Source organism: Pseudoliparis swirei, chromosome 24 (genome assembly GCF_029220125.1).
Source record: "Pseudoliparis swirei isolate HS2019 ecotype Mariana Trench chromosome 24, NWPU_hadal_v1, whole genome shotgun sequence".
Lineage (NCBI taxonomy): Eukaryota > Metazoa > Chordata > Actinopteri > Perciformes > Liparidae > Pseudoliparis > Pseudoliparis swirei.
Genome location: NC_079411.1, coordinates 11,514,250 through 11,536,251, shown reverse-complemented (window position 1 = coordinate 11,536,251; position 22,002 = coordinate 11,514,250). Strand labels below are relative to the sequence as shown.

Sequence of the window (22,002 nt, the reverse complement as noted above, 5' to 3'; positions counted from 1 at the left end):
TTCATGAGTGCTTCCTGGTTGCTGTGTTATGTGTACACATTAAAGTGGGTGTGGTTTCATTCAGAGCAGCTGCAACAATCCAGGCAGGAGTCTTTGTTTTTTATATTTAGTAAGTCCCAATACACAGAATCTCAAATGTAAAATACTGCATGCCAAAAAATACCAGGATGTTGTTCTGCTGTTGGTTGCAGCCGCTTCTCAGACGGTTCCCACCCCCAATTATGTAATATTGGAGCGAGAGGGTCAAAGTCCGAGGTGCATTGTGATGGAGGGGCAGTAACTTCCAACTGAATGCACTCTGCATGCAACAGAACTTTCTTTGTCAGGGAAGCTGCAGAGCGTATCCAAGGTAACCACAGAGAGGATGTGATGTGTATATGTGTAATATGTATGTGAACCGCAGACTGTTGGAGCGTCATTTTAAACATTTTATGTGGTTAAACCAATAAAGGGCTGCACCTTTTTCCCGCTCCTACTTTCTGGTTGACGAGCAGACGTCGTTGCATGAATACAACCCCCCCCTGAAGAAAAGTGACTTCAAAACATAGTGATTTATTGTTTTATTTTAGTGTAGGAAACAGTAAAAGAGTCTCGGTGTAAACAGAACCACGTGTCAAGATTAAAATCAAAATGTGATCTCAGAGACAGAAGAAGATCTCATTTGCATCGTCCTTCATGTCGAGAGGGCAGAAGCTCACATGTGTTTATTTCCTTTTGAAACGTTATATTCATTAAACGTATTCTCAATCAATCTTTGGTCGGCTAATTTTGGACAATAATTTGACAACAAAAAAAGAAATAAAATGATTTTCTCACACTCTTATTAAAATGCAAACGTGATGTGATGATAACACACAAAGAGAAAAACATTAAAAACTCAAATGAAATGTTTCGTGAATGAAGGACAGAAAACCAAAATCAAGCTTCAAATAAATCAATTAAATTGTTTTTCTTTTTAGAAATTAATGCTGTCAACTTGAAATAGAAATACGCAGTAAAGTATATACTTCTGTGGAAAAAGAAAACGCAAACTTTTATACGTTAAATAGTGTTTACGTGCAGTTACTCTGATCATTTATCTGAATATGTGAAACATGAATTGTGAGTACCAGTTATTTACTATTAAAAACCTATTTTCTACTTTTTAAGTGAACAAATATTTTTTGGAAAACCCTCAGATTAATTTACTTTATATATTTCTCTATTTATTATTCTAAAAAATAATAGAACGATTTATTTTCAACTTTAATTTGACATGCTCGTTAACATTTTGAGGATTAAACTCAGGCAGTTTAGACCTGTTTGAGCTCCTGGTGTAATTTAATTTAATTAAATTAATAGCAGACTGGAGAACTCTCATTGGCCTATTCGGTTTTACTTTGGCAGCTACTTCCTGTAATTCAATTAAATTTTCCTGATTTTTTATTATTATTTTGTACGTACACATTAAATGCATATAAATATTGCAATAGAGTAATTTCCTCCAGAGTTGAATCATGGGTAATATTCTGTTATGGAGTGAAACCTCTACTGCTGGTCAAACACATGAAAGGCACATTCAGTGATACAGATTGGTCAGTGTCGGTTTTTACTAAACAGTATTTACTAACTAGCATTCTAGTAAATCTTCTGTTAAGCAAATGATGCTATGCTAACACCTAGCAGCGCAATCCAGCTTTTTCATAGATTTGGGGATTTTATTCCCCAGCATGCAGCACTCCTTCTACCTCAAAGCTTTTAATGCAATAACAAACAATGCATAAATGTAATGTGCTTTTTAAAGACCCTTTAAAACGAGTCCTTAAATAGAATTTTTTTTTTTAAAGCTACGCCAAACTACATTAGCCAGCTAACGAGAGCCCCCAGGAAGAGCACCGGGCTTCGAAGGAAAAAAAAAATCCTAAAGAGTGACCAAACGGTGGAATTACAACTTCCGAGACCGTCGCGTGCCAAAAAGAAACACTTTTCCTGTCGAGTTACTTTGGGAAAAGACATCTGTAACTCATCAGATAAGTTTTTCGAGGTAAACCTATTTCCCGCTAGAAATACGTGACACGTAAAATGCCCTTTTAGACAGCTGCATTGATTTAAATAAAATATTTGTCAGACTTCCGGGAGTCGGAAAACTGAAAAAACGACTAAAACTATTTCAAACCGTCCCAAAATACCTTTCAACCAAATGTAGCCTCGCCTTTATCGTCATGGGGATGCACCGGGGCAGAGAACGGGCCGATACTCAAGCAGCTGGACCGGGTATCGTTCACAACGGAGCCAATATATTCAAATAATTTAGTTTTTACATCGTCTAAATACTATATTATATAATTGTTTTAATTCCTACTTAAGCTTTAACTTATTTGTTGCTGCATTTAAAGGTTTACAATTTTTTACACAAATTGCTTCATCATCATTTTTTATAATAAATAAGAATTCAGTACATTTATCCCTATTTATATATTTGTAATATTTAGTTTGACAAAAATAGAAAAGTAATGTTTAAGTTAAGTCTGATTTAAACATAAAAGGATTATCGCAGTCCCTTCCACACAGCATATTAATTCAACACTGGTATCAGATCGGTTCTCATTAATGTCCGATACCCAGGGTTCGCTAACCGTATCGGTACTGAACAGGTCAGACTGGTGCATCCCACATTTTGATGTCTGATCATCAAAATAATCCTCTGAGTGATGTCTTCAACCGTCGGAAGACTCCAGCATGTGACGTGACAGAAAAGTCAAGAACCAAGTGAGGGGGAACCTGATTTAATCCAGCCTTGTTGAGCAGAGGTGCCTCACTGCTAGAGGAGTTTGGGTCTGGACGGGTTGGCTCGGACTGAGGAATACGCCCCGATGTGAGTGATGAGGTTGGGTTCCACGCTGTGAGCTCTCTCCCCGGGTATCGCCCTCGCCATCTGATACAGAACCATGTCTTTGGCGCTCCCCTGGACGCAGAAGGAGCCGTCCAGATACTCGGCCACCCTGAGCGAGGAGTTGCCCGGGTAGAGCATGGCGGGGGTGCAGCACTCCGTGGCCGGAGAGACGGCGTAGAGCTGCGGGGAAAGCCTCCGCACCTCCAGGAGGTAGTGCCGCCCCAGCAGCTCCGCGGCCGCCATGAAGTAGACGGCGAAGAAGAGGAGGTGGCTTGCCGACAGCGTGAAGGAGAAAGAGCAAGGGTTCCAGTGAGGAACGGTGAGGAGGAGGGCCGTCGCGGCCACCAGTCCGAGTCCCACCCACTCCAGGATGCGGTATGGCTCGGGGTTCCAGTAGCGCTGCAGCCTCTCGGGGTGATACAGCTTGACGTAGAGCGTCTGGAGGGAGAACCGCCGCGACAGGAGGTCCTTGACGACCCTGAAGAAGTCCTCCTTCGGGAAAGCATCGTCCTCCAGGACCACCGTGTTCTGGGGCTTCACCAGCTCCCACCCCTTGCGGATGCAAAAGACGTAATCCCTCTTCTCCCGCTCGAAGGTGTTGACTCGCTCCCCGCTCCTCTGCTGCCGCTCCCGAGGAGAGGGCCGGATCACCCTGAAGTGGTCCTCCAGCAGCTTGGCGTCCTGGTTTTCCCGGGAACCGCTTTCCACGTCGCAGACCAACACCTCGGCGCACCGCCGCTCCCCCCCGCGGCCTCCCAGGGCGCCGCTCAGCTGACGCATCACCTGGAGCAGGTAGTGGAAGTCCCGCCCTTCGTTGCGCCGGGCCGTCACCACGATAACCAGCAGCTCGGGGCGCTGGGCGACGTCGCCGAATCTGGAAGACGCCGCCGCCGCGGCGGAGGCGCCCTGCCAGAAGCGGAGCGCGTCCTGGCCCCGGTCGAGGCTCTCCCGCAGGACCTCCTCGCTCATGGAGTCCAGGTACATGGACTTGATGAAGAAGTACGAGTAGAGCAGCCGGTGGCAGCACAGCGGCAGGACGACGCAGAACGTCACGGCGACCAGGGCGAGGGCTTGAGTGACGGTGTTGGACCATCGCAAGTACTGACTGAAGAAGGTTCTCCATCGAGGCATTGGCGAACCAGCCGGACGGAACCACACGGGGACATGAGCGAACAGAGGGCGTCTGCTCAGGAGGGTCCGGCTCAACATTTACTCCGTCCCAGCATGCAGTTTGATTTAGGAAAAACCCGACGACGGGGACCGGATAGCGGCGTGGAAAAGCAGTCCGGCGTTGGCGCTTCCTCTCGTGAACGGAGAGCTGGGATCTTCAACTCGGTCTCGATCGTCCGTCTCCGCTCTGGAGTCTGGAGAAAGAGACGAGAGGACATTATTTATTTGTAGGTACCGCTATCAACTGTTGACGCCACAGGGTACAGGCTGTATACACATAGATCGGGGGTGTCAAACATACGGCCCCGAGGGCCGGAACCGGTCGACCAAAGGGTCCGATCCGGCCCAGAGGAGGACTTTACGAAGTGGAAAAAATGGCAAGACTTATCGACTCAATAAAAACTGCTATTCCTATCTGTCCTTTGGGGGCTGCACGGTCCCAATAAGGAACATGGACCGGTTCCTAATGCTTCACAGATGGGAAGATTAAGCAAAAATAACATTCAGACTCATCGAGGAGAAAAATACAATAACTTGCAAGAAAGACCGAGAGCAGAGAAGATAAAAGAATCGCTTTGCGTCTTTGAGCAAACGGCAGTCTGGTTGGAGTCGTCCTCACAGTCTGTTTATTTGTGAATGGATTCATTATGTAATGGTTCGTCCTGGTCCGGCCCACGTGAGATGGAAAACACTTCTGCACATTTCTATTATGTGGGTTTAATTCTATAGAGAACATAACATAAAAATAACTAAAAAAAGTTGTATTATTCTTATCTAGCTAGAATTAGAAGCTGTTTATTGCACATAAAGGGAATGGGCACGGTGCTTGTTGTGTGACAGTAAACTGAGCAATAGTATTGGGACACATCCACATTTTCTTTATGTTTCTACCTCTCTGCCTCGTTGATTTTGTTATTGCCTTTTTTGTTTCTGTCTTTAAACCTGTAAAATACCTTTAAAAAATGTGCTGTACAAATATAATGCATCACAATTATCATTATTAGTAGTAGTAGTATTCCTACCCCTCACTGTTTATTCAACAACCTATTTCATTGTGTGCATGACTTTGTTTGCACGTTGTCTCAGAAGCAAACATCACTTCACAGTGTGTATCAGGGCAGGAGGAGGAATTGCACAGGCAACTCCTGTATCATCCATATAAGGACACATGTGGCTTTAAGATTGCGACAGGAATTTTTTTCTTTCTTTAAACGTGCACAAAGTAAAATGGATCGTTTCTCATTCGGCATCAATAATAAACGACACCCCGTCTTAAAAATACACGTGCACGTTAAAAAACTACGGGCGGCCCGAACCGTAAGATTACCTGAGCTCGCGCACACATTCCCCGGTAACGGCGAGACGTTGAAGCGCATGAATAACCGCTGGCCGTCCGTCGCTACGGACGACGACGAAGAAAAGAAAAGAAAAGAAAGAAAAGGTGTCTGACGTCTTGATGTGTTAACCTAGTGTAAAAAAAAAAAGAACAAGAAGGTAAAAAAATAATCATGTGGCTTCCGGTACGGTGTGTTACCGGGCGACAGGAATCAAACCCACCCGTTAAACGCTGGATGATAACACGCCGACGCCGTGCGACTTATTACAAGGAACACGCGAGTGTTTTCAAGGAGATATTTATATGAAACACAAAGAAACGCAGAGCAGAGAGAAGGAGGAGAGGAGAGGGGGACTCACGGGGAGTTGAGGGGCTGCAGCTGTTTGCTGGCGGCTGTCATGTCCTCACCGGCACGCGCAGCTTGAATACCGTAATACCTCGACTAAAGGCGCGTGGACGTGACGTACCGCTCCCGGCCAGCAGGTGGCACTAAAACCCCTTGTGAAAAAGTAAATCATTTACATATGGAGTAATATTTACTCCTACTTAAGTAAACATTTTGAGGTACTTTAGTTGAGTTATTTCTCCACATTTTACTTTATTCGTCTCATCTGTTGTTCCTCGATCTGAGGAATACTATAATTTACCATATATTTGTAAAATATTTTAGTTTTCACATATTCATATTCTTAATGCAAAAATCAACTACTGAGTAAGTATCAATTAATTTAAATGGACATTCGACTATACATTTGGGCATCTCAAATACCGTAATACTTCAACTAAAGGCGCCTGGGCGTGACGTGCCGCTACCGGCCAGCAGGGGGCATTACAACCCCTTGTGAAAAAGTACCTCATTTACATATGGATAGCTGTTGAAGGTAGTAATTACTCCTACTGAAGTAAATATGTTCAGGTACTTTACTTGAGTTCTTTCCCCACATTTTACTTTTTTACTTCTCCTCGGTTATTCCTCGATCTGAGGAATACTATATTTTACCATATTTAAAGCTTTTAGTTGCTTCACATATTCAGATTCTCTACTAAATAAGTATTAATGCATTTAAAAAAACATTCGACTTTACATTTGGGCATTCATATAATGGTTTCCCTCTAATAAACCCGCATGTAAAGGCTGAAATCTAGCAAAACATTACAGCTTAGTACTTCACCCATTTCCTTAAAGCCAACATCCAGTTACAGCCATAAATACCTGTGGCCAGACTTTTTTCAAAAAGAAGACAAAATGTCCCTCAACGTGTGGATAAAGCTCCATGAAACTCGCAGTACCTCGTTTCCGTTCCAGCTGCGTGCTTTTCCCTGGAAGTAATCCCCTTTTTTGTGTGCAGAAGGATGTATAAAGAACACTTTTCCCTTCAGTGCACAGCGTCCAGAAGCGAAACTTACAGTCAAGTTACGGAGCGTCACCTCAACTTCCGGTTTTCCCGGAAAAGCTTGAACCCCCCCCCCCCCTCCCTCAAAAACATAAAGCCAAGCTCGCAGAAAATGTCCAGAAAAATAACAGGAATTATTTAGGATTAGTATTAAGGAAATAGACGTTAAGAAAATGATACTTATGAAGTGTAAATCAAGGAATAACTGGAGAATATATTTAGATTTTTAAAAGGCTCAAATACACACACACACACACACACACACACACACACACACACACACACACACACACACACACACACACACACACACACACACACACACACACACACACACACACACCATTGTTCAATACTCGGTTGTCCTCTAGGTGTTTTGTCCATGTATTGGCTTTAGTCTTATCATAAAAAACCTTTGAAAAGTAAAATAAAAAATATTAAAAAGGAAATACTTACCTTATGACCACAACCGTTTGAGTGTAATTTACAGTCATGTACACATTAATGCATCACTAATTAAAATTATTATTATTATAGACCGTTCTGCAACATGAGTACTTTTATTTTAAGAATATTCTAAAACCAAAACTAATAGTAAAAGAGTATTTCTACACTGTGGTACACATCTATAACTCATGGACTATGCAGATATGTTTAATACATTATTATATTTCTAATGCTTTTCTCTTGTCTTCTTATACAACTATAATATGTGAAAATAAAAGCAACATAAATAAGGGTTCCCCCGATATGTCCTTCCTTTCGTAAAAGAGAACACGAAGCCGAACCTCTGATCTAAAACAATATAAGGTGTAAAAGAAAGCATCGCTATAAGAGCAAAGAAACCTTCAGCAGCATCGGAAAAGCTTCACAATTAAATAATGATTGAACACAACTCTCTGATAAGGATACACAATGGTGCACTTTCACTATTTAACTGTCACGTTGTGTGTCTTCACATCCTGGCAACGTGTTGTCATGTAACTTTTATTACACACACAGGAGAGGGGAAGCGGGCGACTCCTGGAGGCCGCCTACACCTCTACAGAGCTCTGCACTCTAAAAAGCCCAACTTCAAATTTGTTGTCCTAACACTTTTTTAAAAGTTGAGTCAACAAATGCCTTTGAAAAAAGTTGAACAAACTCAAAATGTCAATTTCATTCATAAAGAGTGGAATCCACTAAAAATCTTAAGTTGAGAAAACTTAATATAGTGGTTTGGGCATCTGCTGAGGTAACTAAGGCCACTGCGCATGTATGTCAGTAAACACACACACACATATATATATATATATATATATACAAATACATATATAAATACATATATATATATGTAAATACATATATATACTACTTTAATCTTATATATTAAATAATAAAATTATATAAAATATTTTCTTTAGCCCCTGTTTAAAATACATTGGTTTTTGATACCATTGTTTGTTTATTATATTTAGATATGGATTAGATTTGGAAGGATATTGTCCATTGTTTAATGGCAGATTTGCTCCAGTTCAGGTTTTTGTCACTTATTGAATTAAAGGGAGCCTGTACCGTGAGAGCAAATGTTTCCCTGTATTTTGCTCAATTTATATATTTTATTTAACAGACTATGAAGATTGAAATACTATAATACTAATGTGTAGGAAGTGACTCTTGTATGAAAGTGGTATATTTTAGTTTTTAAAATCTGCATAAAAATGTCTTTTGACTTTTAAATTGTATTGTTACAGAATGGGAAGAAAAAAAATGAAAATTTAAAAGCGGCGGTGAATATTTATTATAGTCTCTGTATGCTTGTTTTTGTGTAGAATACAGACAAGGAAGAATCTTACGTGAAAGGAGTTGAACTGGGAACACTGCAGAGTGGGTGGAGCGGGGGTGTGGTTCAGGGAACAGTGTCTGATTGTCATCAACTGGACTGATTGGTAATCGGATTGGTAATCAGTCCAGCTGATGACGATCTGTGTTGGTTATCTGAGTCTGTCTCCATAAAGGAGCTGGACAGACAGGCGATGAGAGGAGCGTGGAGAGCAGAGACACAGTCTACTGTTGGAATAAACCTTATTACCGAATATCCCTCTGGCTACTTGTTGCTTATTGGTGCTTTAGGGGGGGGGAACCTACTAGTGACGGCTACACACGTGTCACAACCATGTTCCAAAGCTTGTTTCAAGGCCTTGATTTTGCATTCACAAAACAGACCCTCTGCTGTCTATGTTCAAGTGTTGACACCTGGAATTCATATAGTTATGCAAACAAATGTTTAGTTATTGTTAATAAACATTTTGTGTTTGAAGAAGTTTGTTTTCTTTAACTGTTGACTTTTCCAAAGAAAACGGTGTATATTTCTAATTAATTTAAATGAAGGCAATGTTGCAAAGAATGTTAAGTGTACTCAAATAATGGGCAGTGAAATTTAGTAACAAAACATTTTAAGTTAAAAGTAAGTTCTCTCAACAAAACATTTCTCAACAAAAAATGTTAAGTGCTGTTGATGTATGTTTTTAATCTACAAGAACACACAATTTAAAGTTTCTCCAATTTAATATTTTAAGTGTTCTGAACTTAAGTACATGAGTAGATGTAACTATCAAATGCAATATTTTAAGTAGTGTTAACTTAAATACATAAGTACGTCTGAATAGTAATGTTACGTTTGACAAACTTATGATATCACTTTGAGTGAACTTCTTATCATAAGTTGACACAACACATTAGCACTTAGTTGAGTGAACTCAAAAAGGCTTTGCAGCTGGTTGCCTCACTTTTTTAAGTTGACTCAAATTTTTTTTTTTAGAGTGTGTGAGGATATCTAAATGCCGACGATGCAGATAAAACAGCCAGTGACATCATTACCATGTGTTTTCTCTAGATTAAATCTATATCTAAAAAAACTAGAGTACTTCACACTTTGGACCAAATGACTTGAGTCGCATGTCTGTCTTTTATTTTGAAATTCGGTCACACAGTAAACTCCTCATCACTGATAATAATCAATACTACTAATATTGACATACTCAGGCTATGAATGTATGTTGATGAAACAAGAGGACACTATTATTCAATTTAATGAATTAAGCCATTTTTTATTCGCTAAACATAGATTATCAATTAAATGTTTTCATCTAGTGATGTAAAGTAAGTAACATAAATAAAAACACACCAACTGAATAATTAAAAAAAATGTTTCCAGACCATAATCTGGTCCTCTGGGACCTGTTTCCAGCATGCTGGAACAGGACTAATTAATAATGTTTCGGCCGCTTAATCTTCAACATTCTTTCGGGTATTTAAATCTGTGTTGCTGCCGCACGTTTATTCATCGAAGGAGTCACAGCCAGTCAGAAGAAGTTTAAACTAGTGCAAACGTTGTGTCCGTTCACACGTCCCGGTGTCTCCACCGGCTCAACCTGTTTGAGTTTTCTTGTGTTTTCTTGTCCGAAGACAGAAGAGACGTTCACCGCCTAACACCCAGAGGTCAGCGTCAATCACGAGCCGAGAGGAAGAAAGAGCCCAAAAGAGCCCAAAAAGAGCCAGAAAGAGCCCCAAAGAGCCCCAAAAGAGCCCCAAAGAGCCAAAAAGAGTTCAAAAGAGCCAAAAAGAGCCCATAAACTGGCCAACTGAGAGAAATAAAGTCATTTTTATAATTAAAAACTGGGTTTAGTTTTTTATTATTTGTATTCCTATATTATCGGCACAAAGTATCCTGATGTTGTTTTGAGCAGCTGAAGTCATGAACACAAGCGTCAGGAATCCTGCCAGGTATTTCAGTGACACATCCTCATCCTCATCCTCATCATCATCATCATCATGATGACGAGCGGCTGAAGGAGAGCAGTGTGACTCCTCCACCTCGCAGGACTTAAGAAAAAATAAGTTTATTTTTATTCATTTTTATCGACACGTTTAATGTTTTTCAATGTCTAGATTTATGGATGTTTATGTGTTTTTAAACCTTAAATAGTGCAGATTGGAAGATCAAAACGAGCATTTAGACATCTACAAAATAAGTGTTGTTCATTGTCGTCATAACACCTGAATGCATTTCGAACATGAACGCTGATCTTAAAATAGGAAATAGCTCGTACTCGGTCTATTTGTGGAATAACTTTGTTTTCAGACGTGTTTTATGAGTTATGGAAACAAACCAGTTCAGCCGGATTCTTCACGGCGCTCTGAACTCTGAACAGCCTGCAAACGACCTTTAAACAAAAGTTTTTAAAGTTCAGATTTAAAACGTCCTGCAGGCTGTTTGAACAACGTTATAATCTGCTTTATTATAACTTCATTAAAACGTCATGTTTGGAAACTAAAAAGATAATTTACAGATTTCCAACCGCAGAGTGTACGTCTTATCATGAAGTATTTATCTGGAGCTCCGCTGATGGAGCTGGAGATTGGATAACACGGTACCTGACAGCACCGTCAGCGGGACAATGGAGGGCCGCGCTGCAGCTCCAGTTGCATCACAATGTAAACTGGAAGCTGATGCCACGGGGTCACGATACACATTTAAAAGGTTTAGAGGAGTTCTGGTTCCAGCGTTGTGGACCAGGTCTCGCCTGGTCCCGGACTCGTGTCCCACCCCCCTCAGAGCCTCGTCTCCAGCCGGACTCGGTTTCCCCGCTCAGAAAGGATCCGGTGACGGCGAGCGGGAACCAGATCCGGCCCGGGCGATTACCCGAGGTGTCAAAACGAGATGCTCGCGGTTTCCATGGGCCCGTTGTTTACAGAGCGAGGGCCGGTCGGGTGTGACCTCATCACGAATATTAAGGGGTCGGACGACAAAACAATCCTCCGGGACTTCGATAACACGGCGAATGATCTCGACAGAGGGTCCCGTTATGAGTTGGACATTTTGGGGATTCCAAAGCTTGTAATCTTGATTTAATGTGACTTAAAGTAAATGTTTTTTAAATAAAACGGTGAACTTGCTTGGATGAAGTCTCATATTTACCATCTGGAGCAACATGTCAAAGGTCAGATTGGGTTCAGCTGAAGATCTCTGTGAATGTGATGAGGGCGAGAGAGATATTCATTCAAATGAATTCAAAATCCACATGAAGTGAAAGTTCCATGGCAGCTTTAAAGTCTCACAACACAAGAGCGCTTTGTGTGTTTGATTTGTTCATTTAACTTCTGACGACCTCTGGAGTCGATGCGGGGGTCGATACGGCCGTTAGAATGAAGAATAAAAGTATTAATTATTCATTTGTTTCATATTTTTGTATTCCCCTTGACTATACATGTACTTATTATTGATATAAATATTATTTATTTTTTATTATGATCATATTCTCATTTACATCCAATATAAAAGACACAAACAGACACACAACATTATAAAAGACATCATCCCTGTCTGATGACGATGATGATGATGCAGAGTGGTGTTAAATGAGTCGCGCTGGTCAAACATTGATGCTCTTGAGTGTCTCATCGAACTTCCGGTGAACCTCCAGCGGACCTCGCGGCCACTTGGAGCAGCTCCGGTGTGTGTGAGAGTGTGTGTGTGTGTGTGTGCGTGGGTGTGCGTGTGTGTGTGTGTGTGTGTGTGTGTGTGTGTGTGTGTGTGCGTGCGTGCGGGCCGCCAAGCGTGTCTCCTCTCCACCGACGGGAGATTCCGGTTTTTCCAGTCGGCTCCACCTGGTTTCACCCGCGGCAGCTCTGAGCTCCGCTTCAGTCTGAGCAGCAGCCGCAGGATCAGGACTAGGACCAGGATCAGGATCAGGACCAGGACGAGGATCAGGATCAGGATGGCCGCCAACACTGCCACCATGGGGAACCTCCCGAGCGGGATCGGAATATGCACGACCATCCCAGACATCCTCTACCTGCCCGAGCTGGTGAGAAGCAGCGGCTGCAGGACGCGTTCAGAACCGGCTTTGTGTTGCTTCCTTTTTGGACTCTGTGTCTATTGTTGTCTGGTATCCATTTTAAGTGGCAAATTAGTTCCCCAATGGGGATTAATAAAGTGTTCTAATTTAATCTAATCATGGGACAGAAGTCCCTCCATCACAGAGGTGTGTGTCATCAGCGAACCAATTAAGAGGAATTAAGAATTCAAACTGAGGTGACATGTTTGTTGTGAGGAGAATGGAGGCTCCTGAATGACTTTACATTATATTACATCACATTACATTAAATCGCATGACATGTCATTTATCCAAAGTGACTTACAATAAGTGCATCAACCATGAGTACAAACTCAAAACAACAATAATCCAGAATTCTTCAAGAAAGTCAAACTACAAAAGTACCATAAGTATACGTGTTATTTAAGTGCCACTGTGCGTTTACATGATGGTATAATTCGAATCTTGCTTTAGTCGGACTATGCTATCTTTTGGGGGATCTGCTGTTATCCCAATATACATGGCAGTGAGTAATTCGAATCATTGGCCTTAAGCATGTCATATCCGATACGATAGGCGGCGCTGTTTTCATTACAACTCGTGGTGATACAGCCATTTCCGCTTGACCTCTTCACCACTACCAACAACAACCAACAACAACAACATCAACATTTCGAGAAAGAACCATGAACTTTAGTATGTTCAACTCCTTCAATACATGAAGCATAAATTCTGTCTGCTCTTCGGTCCAGAAATGTGTGGTGGCTCTTGTGTTCTCCATAGCGTTGTTTGTTTGTTTTCTGCCGGCCAGGCTCCCGGCAGTGACAACTTATCGTCTCTTTCGACTTCCGGGTCACGACATGGGAGGGAGGGGGGAGGAGGGCGGCGGGATCTCAAGCATGCGCAAAGACGCAAAGTCCAGTTCCTAATCCAATTCACCGTTACATGCCGCGATAGTCGAATTATCAACCGGATCGGATCGAGTTATCCAGGGGTGTTAATCGGATCGTAGTCTGACCGCACATAGTCGAACAAAGGTGTTTACATGAAACGGATAATTCGATTTCAGTCCGACTAGCCAGTTATTCGAATGCATGTAAACACGGTCACTGACATGTTAGTTTAAATCAATATCATGAATTCACTCCTTTGAAAAGGTCAAACTCCGGTTTTGTTGTTTTTATTTCATGAAACAAGACATTTTTAGAAACTGCCCTGAAAACAAAGACTTGTTTCACCGCTTTTCTTTGATCACAACATGTCTTAAACTCTTTGTTTGGCAGGCTGATTTTATTATTATTGAATACTAAGTCTGCTGTTTTCAGACAGTGAGTCGTATACGTGCGAAATCCCTGGAACTTTTGCAAAAAAACTAAAATAAAATGTGGAGCGTTGGCTGTTGTTTGGTCCTGTGGTACCAGAAGATGGATGCTAATAATCATTTATTTCGGCCAGAAAGAAACAAAAATCTCAGAACACACATGACGAGGACACATGCAATATTTAAAAGAGAAAAGGAGGTGAAAGCAGGGCGTGAGAGAATGACAGCAGACATTCCTTCAGTGAATCTGCATTAGATCGGAAAGATAATATGAATGGATGCGAAAAGATAGAAACAGGTTTTCTTCTGTGTGCAGATTTGACGTCAGCACAATCCAAACAGGGGAGGAATGTTGCTGAGCGGTCACATGAAGTCATGCATGAACCCACCCACACACACACACACACACACACGCATGCACACTCACACACAGACAAACAGAGACAGGTGAGCAGGTGGAGCCGCATCAATAATGCAGCCCGTCAATCACCACAGGTGTAGAGTGAAGGAAGGTAGCGACGCCCGGCCCCGTGCTGGAAATACACGGCGGACGGACAGTGGAAGCACATCGGCTCGCACCAGACTTCAGTCACGTTCAAATAAACCGCTACGAACAACCACAGCGGGTTTCATTATCGTAAGAAGATTTAAAGGGCTAAATCAAAAAGCCGTGGTGACGTGTGCGTTTAGCCTATAGCTTAGCACAAAGACTGGTAGCGGGGGGAAACCGTTAGCCTAGCGCCATAAAGAAAAGAAAAATTCTATCTCGGAAAATGTTTTAATCTGTGTGTTTGTATGCATTGTGTGTTGTTTATTGCACAGGTGTAGAATTACCAATACAAAAAGCACACTGTGTGGTATTAGTAGCAGTTAGCGTCTCAACGCAGCATCTCTAGAAGCCCTGAACTCGTAGCTCGTTAGCTAAGAAACAACACGCTATTGAAGATCCCCATACAACGTTGCAGCAGCTACACATAAGAGACTTAAATAGTGAGACCGCAAAGATAACAAGATAGAAAACACACACATACAGAATAACATAACCTTACAGGACAATAAGTATTGCACAGGTGTATAATTATCAATAAAAAAGCAGTGGTTTGTGGTATTAGCAGCAGCTAGCGTCTGAACGCAGCATCTCTAGTGGCCCTGAACTTAGAACTCGTTAGCTAAGAAACAACATGCTATTCGGCCAGAGTGGGAGGTGGAACGGTTTTGTTGGATGTCTGGTGACTAAAAATGTGCAAAGACGTGAGTATTAAGCCCAAAAAAAACCCACAGATACAGAATAACATTACGTAACAGAACAATCCTAGAATACACACACAATACAGATAATCAGAGCATTGTAAAGTTCTCCGTTACCCTCTAATATTCACAGTTATTACAATCATAGGCTACTACAGATACAACAAGTATAGAAAATAGCCTGTTTAACTCTAATATCCCTTGGCCATAGACTCATACAGACCATCAACATCAACATAGATCCATCAACATAAACTAACTCACGCTTTCTAAAAAAATGTCCCAAATTCTGGTTCAAAGATGTTGTTTTTTCTAAAAAGTCTGATTGAATTTGACTGTTTTTTGTGGGACATCTCTCTTTGGAAAATTCTGGTAAAACCGTTCTGACATTTGACAGGTTATTGATGATCGGCTGATGAATTGACAATGAAAATGATGCGTTGAGAAGAAGTGGCGGGGTGGGTGATCCGCTGTCGTCAGGGTTCCCGCTCACGAGTCTCCGGTGTTCCTGCAGGTCTTCGGAGGTCTGGTCTGGATCCTGGTGGCGGCCACGCTGGTGGTGCCGCACAACCCTCAGGCCTGGGTCATGTTCGTCTCCATCTTCTGCTTCACCGTGACCCTCATCTGGCTGGTGGTGTTCGCCTTCGGAGTGCATCACAACAAACGCCGCTGGGCCACAGCGGTAAGTCCTCCTCGCATTACAGCGAAGACTGACACCGTTTACCGTGGAATCTGGAAGACGTCAACTTCCCCCGTTGTTTTCCGGCCAAATCCTGCACCCTTCATTCCTGCTCAGCTCATCGTTCAAAACGTGCCCGTTCGCATCAAATCAAGCTTGCTGCTTGAAGCTTTTTCAAGAACAGCCCACCCAAACCACTCCTCGGGTCCTTAGCAACACGCCCGACTAGTACGAAGTCGATCTGATGGACGGTTGTTGAGAAAATCCCTGAGACATGTCCTGTAGGTCTACACTCACTTTAAAAAATGTGTTCGGCATGTACCCAGCATGCCGTGTTGTGCGGTGTAGCGGCTAGTTAGAGTCCTCTCTCAGTAAACTACAACAACCACTTTCTCGTCGAGTGATTGACTGAATACAACCCATAATTAGCCACCGTCTAGACACCGGTGGCCTACCGTGTTGTAAAAACACACTTCCCTCAAATTCGTGTACCGGTATTTCTGTTAGCGCTTAGCGGTTAGCGTCAGGTGGTAAAACTATCAGTTAGGAGTATGCGAGGAGTCAGCAGGCAGTCAGTGGTAGTAAAAAACAGTCAGTAAAAGACGTTTTTTTAAAAGTTTGGGTCACCGCAACCACGAGAGGTTCCTTGAGCCTGCTGCCGTAGCCGGTCATCCAAAATATTCTACAGTTTGCTGCAGCAGAGTGAGATTAGCCGTGGACGGACACAGAGACGCACACTCACGCACTCACAAATTGTCATCTCATATTTTCCTACATGGCTGCAACACGCCTCAGTAAGCTGGTTTTAATATGGTTGGTGAATTAGTTTTTACCCGATGTTCTGACAGACTTTAACGAGACCGCGTCGTAAAAACAGAATAATACGAAATTTCACCGTCGAATATTTTGTTTGTATTTTCCAGCTCCAAATTTCTCCTTTTTTTCTTGCAATTTTACATTTATATCAGAATGGCACAAAATAACGTGGACTTTTTGTTAAGTATTTCCTGAATAAACTCTTCATGGTATAGTTCATGATAGATTTAAGGTTTTAAGTTGCATGTTCCCTCGATGCAATTAAAACCGTGTAGTTTGAGTGGAAAATGGAAAAAGATTCTTTAAAAAGATTTTTTAAAAACCTGCACAGAAATATTCCACCCAGTCAACGTGAAGTCAACTCTGCTTTAGTTACGTTATTCCATTGCATTGATTTAACAGCAGAGGAAGTTTCTTCTTTTTGGTGCGTTCAAGGACACTGACATCCCTGAGGTTTGAGACTCCCATGCAAATAATTACAAAATCATGATTCTTTATTTTCACAACCACCTTGGATTGCTTTGTGTTTATCTGGCTGTTTGACGGCTAACTATCATGACTCTCAGATATTGGAGGAACTTGAACGCACCACAGAGATATTTCCACACCGACTCGCGTGAGGCAAACGAGGCCAACAAACCTTCACTCGGATTAATGACCCGTTGTTCTTTTGGTTTCCTTGACTTACGTGTCACTTACTCATGTGTCTGTACTGGTGTTGTCTCTGTGAAAGACAGACACCACATCATTGGGACAAACGTCATTCTCCTTTTGTCTTCCTCTTCCTCGTCGGTCAGGACTTCGCCTATCACGGCATCGCGGCCTTCCTCTACCTCAGCGCTGCGGTGTCTTTGGCCAAAGTGACCATGGATAAGGACGACGGGTCCAACTCCCTGAACTACAAGCTGGACATCGCCGCAGTGGTGAGTCCGGTGGGCTTTTCTCTCTGATAGAACCTGAACCACACAGAGACCTGCAGGACCAGCTGAGGAACCCTCTGAAGGGTTCACAGGGTTATCATCCATGGACAGCCATCAGAATGAAGTTTAACGCAAGGCTCTTAAAGGGACAGTACAACATTCAGTGGAACCCTCGAAAGGGTTCAGAGGGTTAGGACCAGGGCAGACAATCACAGGGACAGGAAGGGCAGGGAAACAGAGGACACGAGAGACGGGGACTTCAAAATAAGACACAAAAACTCTGGATCATGACGTATAGAGGAAGACTCCGTTCACCCAACCAGATCTTCTTTTCTGATGTTTCTCCTCCGCCTCCTCAGGTCTTCTCGTACATGGCGACGCTCCTCTACTTCGTCCACACCATCCTGTCCGCCATCCGATGGAAATCCTTCTAGCGGAACCAGAACTGACCTCTATCCATGGAGCTTGCACATAAAGGGAGGGACACCGGTGATGGAGACTCGCTGCTTCAGATTTTTTTTTTATTTATCTCCCTCTGCTGGGAGAGCAACATCTGGACCGTGGCCGGCCGTCTGAAGCAGGAGGAGCTTCAGGGATTAAAAGTGATGAAGATGAGGAGTCCCATGTCGACTAGCCGCCTCCCACATCCACAGAAACCCTCAAGCATGTATTCAAAATGTTCAACCGCAGCCTCGAATATGACGAACAAGATGAATCAACTCATTTAAAAGTGATCAAACTGTTTCTGAGGGTTTTTATTATTTTGTCCACACGTATGCACACTCTGCCTATCTCTGCAGGACCTGTGGTGTCCCTGTTGTTATGTTTTAATAGTTTAATATTCTGGTTTTGCTCTCATCTGATGAAAGAACAATTTTGATGCAGCTGATTTTATATTTTTATAACTTTCTTATCAAGAAGATTTAATTAAATGTGAATCGGAACAAGGAAGTAAATTCAGATTTGTAATGTAAGCCTTTATTTTGTATTTAAAAAAAAGAGTCAATAAGTCATTGAAAATGAATAAATATGTTTTATTTTGACACATTTGAAAGAGTTTTTGTTGTTGTTTTCACTTTATTCATGAAATTGGTCCAAATAAACATTCAGGATGAGTTTGAACATTAAACATAAAGTCAAGTTTAACTTTAACACACAAGAAAAATACATTGTAATGATGGATGTTATAATACACTCATAAGTCTTATAGCAATACAAAAAACATACAAATATTTAAATTAAAAAAACTGGGAGTAAACACAGCCCCCCCCCCCCCCCCTTAGTAAGGCCAGTGAACTCTCCGTGATGTTTAATTGATGAGGGAAGGCAGCAGAAGATAATAGCAACGCACCTCTGAAACAGGAGAAGAAGAAGGATGAGAAAAAGAAGCAGAAGAGAAAGAAGAAGAAAAAGAAGAAGAAGAAAGGCTGCAGCTTGTCTCATCGGCTGGATCACAAACAGCTGAGTCCAAAAATACATTTAGTTCTGCACCTGTTCGCCCCCCCCCCCCCCCACACACACACACTATATTAGGAATTTATTATGACATCACCCAGGAGGGTTATTTTAGACAGAGAGGTCTTCCATCCTTCAGTCAACAGTTTGTGTTTGACTCCCGACTGTTTGTTCTTTGGTTTAAGACTTTATTTTATTAGTATTTTATTCATTTTTCATCTTTTTTTCCCCATTCCTAAATGAAATGTTGTCAGCTGCCCCCAATTCACTGTTTATTCACTTACAATAAATAAATAAGTCAGCAAAGAAAGAGATAAACTAACTAACTAACTCACGAACTAACAACTCCCTCTGTCTGGGTTATAAGCACACACACTTCTTGTCACATCAGCGTGGCGCCCCCTGCTGGCACCAGGCGGACATGACAAGGCTCAACAGTTGGGATTCCCTAATATATCCTAATGAATATATATATATATACATATATATATATATATATATGTATACATATATACCCTTTTTAATTTAGAAAACATTAATTTCAAACTACCTGAATGAGTTATACATACATATGTATACATATATTTATAAATCACTTTTTAATTCAAGGAGTGCAATTAGGGGGAGGGGCTTAGCAAAAAGGTTAATTGGAGTGGGTGAATATACTTAAAATGTGAATTACGGCAGTAAAAAAAAAAAGTCACGAGTTTATTTGTTAAAGGTTATATTGACCGTCCCAATGTTGCCACCCTTGAATGTCGGGGAGATGATCACACCTCTTTCTGTAGCCATCATTGTGGCATCAGCAGGAGGTGCTACAGGAGCAGCAGCAGGAGGTGCCACAGGAGTAGGAGCAGCAGCAGCAGGAGGTGCTTCAGGAGCAGGAGACGTGGATGCGGAGGCTGATGAAAACATACAGAAACGGAGAATACTGTGAGAACAAGGGAAAGTCATCTCATTTTGCATATAAAGTTTGGGGTCATTTATAAATGTCCTTATTTTTCAAAGTAAAACACTGTTTTTATTTATGAAGATAACATTAAATCAATCATAAATACACTCTCTACATAGCTAATGTGGTAAATGACTATTCTCTGGTTGTTAATGAAATCTCTCCATAGGTGTATAGAGGCCCATTCAGCAGCGGTGCACAATAACAATACTAAATACTAAATACTAAATACTAAATATACAGTGGAAAATAAAGTGCTGAGTTTGCCAAGATCTCCAGCGATCTACTGCAGTTTGTTGTGCAGCCTGACAGCAGCTGGAAGGAAGGACTTGTGGCGCCTTAGAAGACTAACAGAGGGGTATAAAACCCGTGAAAACCCTTTTTATGTGAGCGCAGCTGAACACAGTTATGCTGGTGAGAGAAGCTATAAAACTGGCCTTCCTTTGAGCCACAAGAAGAACAACATTAATATTTAAAATAAAAAAACATTATTTATAACCTTGTCAAAGTCTTGACTATATCTTTTATTAATTTGGCCATTTATTTGATAAATGAAAGTGTGAGTTTTCATGGGAAACACGCCCCCGTCTGACCTTTTGAAGGGTCGTGTACGTACTCTAAGGAACATCTCACCTGCGTGTCTCCTCCGCAGCTTCTCGGCGGCGTTGTTGTTGCCCATCTTCTTCAGAATCTCCACGCCGATGTTCACCGCCATCCCTTCGCCGTAGTCGCGGGTCATCGCGCCCACGGTGGCCTCCCGGTCCGTGTCCTCCAGGCGGGATCGGGCCACCGGCCTGCAGCTGTCCAGGACGCCGTTCTCCAGAAACCACTGGAACCTCTTGAAGTCCTTGTGGCTCAAGTCGTCCAGAGTCTCCAGCAGCAGCAGCGGGACGGACATCCTCACTGAGAGGGGAACGGATACCTGTGGTGGCCGATTGTCAAAATAAATCAAAAACAAACATAAATCAAATCGCCACTGACGTGTTAAAGTTGTAGATTAAAAATATTAACACCTGAAGTATAAAGTAGTACAAAGTGAATAAGTGAATTACTGCATTTGACAGCTGTTCACATACTTGTATTAAAAAACACATTTTAATCCTTAATTCTAAATATTAACAACTACTAATTAACATCGCAATTTTTAATTCATCTGGAAAGTTAACAACACTTTTTGAAGTATACATTTACAATTTTCAGTGATTAAAAACATGTAATTTTAATGTAAATAATGTGGCAGAGTGAATAAATAAGCCCCAAAACATCCTGAAATGTTTTAAATGTCTTTATATTTTACCCTTTTATCGATCTCAATTGTCAAAATAATGACTAAAACACATTTTCTTCATCAGGTTATACCAATATATATATTATATATTATAAAAAAAGCAACAAGCACATGTTGGAACATCATGTAATTATACATCTTAATAAGTCCAGCTATTTAATAACCTTTGCTCTTCGTTTAGTGTTCTTTTTTAACAGCTAGTACAGATTGTTTTATATTATATGTTTAATTATAGTAGAAACACGTTTTCTTAATTCTGTATTATTGTTTAATGACACAATCCTTAAAAGAATAGGTAATTTTGAACATTCAAACTGGTGTCTGAGATGTGCTGGATCCTACATTTCCCATCATGCAAGTTGATTCCATCTTTAGTCGTTTTCTTGGGTACATTATACAAATAAATAATATATATACCTTTAATCTTCGATTAGTGTTGTTTTTAAACAGCTATTATAGATTGTTCTATAGTATATGTTCAATTATAGTAAAAACACGTTTCCTTTTTTTATGGCACAATCCTTAAAATATATATATTTGAACATTAAAAACTACATTTCCCATCATGCAAGTTGATTTAATCGTAAAACGTTTTTGTTGTACATTAAACAAGTTAATATTACACAACCACTTTGAAGAGCTACATGCTAAATAAAGACGTACAACAACGGAAAGTTAGTAGTTTTATTAGTA

At 41.4% G+C, this 22,002-nt stretch overlaps 2 protein-coding genes across 3 annotated transcripts; one reads left to right on the top strand and one right to left on the bottom strand.

Moving 5' to 3' along the window:
* Positions 1–547: 547 nt before the first annotated feature.
* Positions 548–6,766, bottom strand: pgap4 (post-GPI attachment to proteins GalNAc transferase 4). Of its 2 annotated transcripts, XM_056408635.1 has the most exons (3): positions 6,669–6,766; positions 5,738–5,876; positions 548–4,236 (listed from the first exon to the last, which is right to left on the bottom strand). In XM_056408635.1, the coding sequence occupies exon 3, from the start codon at positions 4,079–4,081 to the stop codon at positions 2,801–2,803; it is 1,281 nt and encodes a 426-aa protein (XP_056264610.1). In that variant the 5' UTR covers positions 4,082–4,236; positions 5,738–5,876; positions 6,669–6,766; the 3' UTR covers positions 548–2,800. The 2 variants fall into 2 exon arrangements, with proteins under 2 accessions (XP_056264610.1, XP_056264611.1); XM_056408636.1 differs by lacking the exon at positions 5,738–5,876.
* Positions 6,767–12,505: 5,739 nt separating this feature from the next.
* On the top strand, positions 12,506–18,661 carry LOC130189701 (myelin and lymphocyte protein-like). The gene is made up of 4 exons (XM_056408638.1): positions 12,506–12,621; positions 15,714–15,881; positions 17,492–17,617; positions 17,974–18,661. The coding sequence occupies exons 1-4, from the start codon at positions 12,532–12,534 to the stop codon at positions 18,046–18,048; spliced, it is 459 nt and encodes a 152-aa protein (XP_056264613.1). The 5' UTR covers positions 12,506–12,531; the 3' UTR covers positions 18,049–18,661.
* The last annotated feature ends 3,341 nt before the right edge of the window (positions 18,662–22,002 follow it).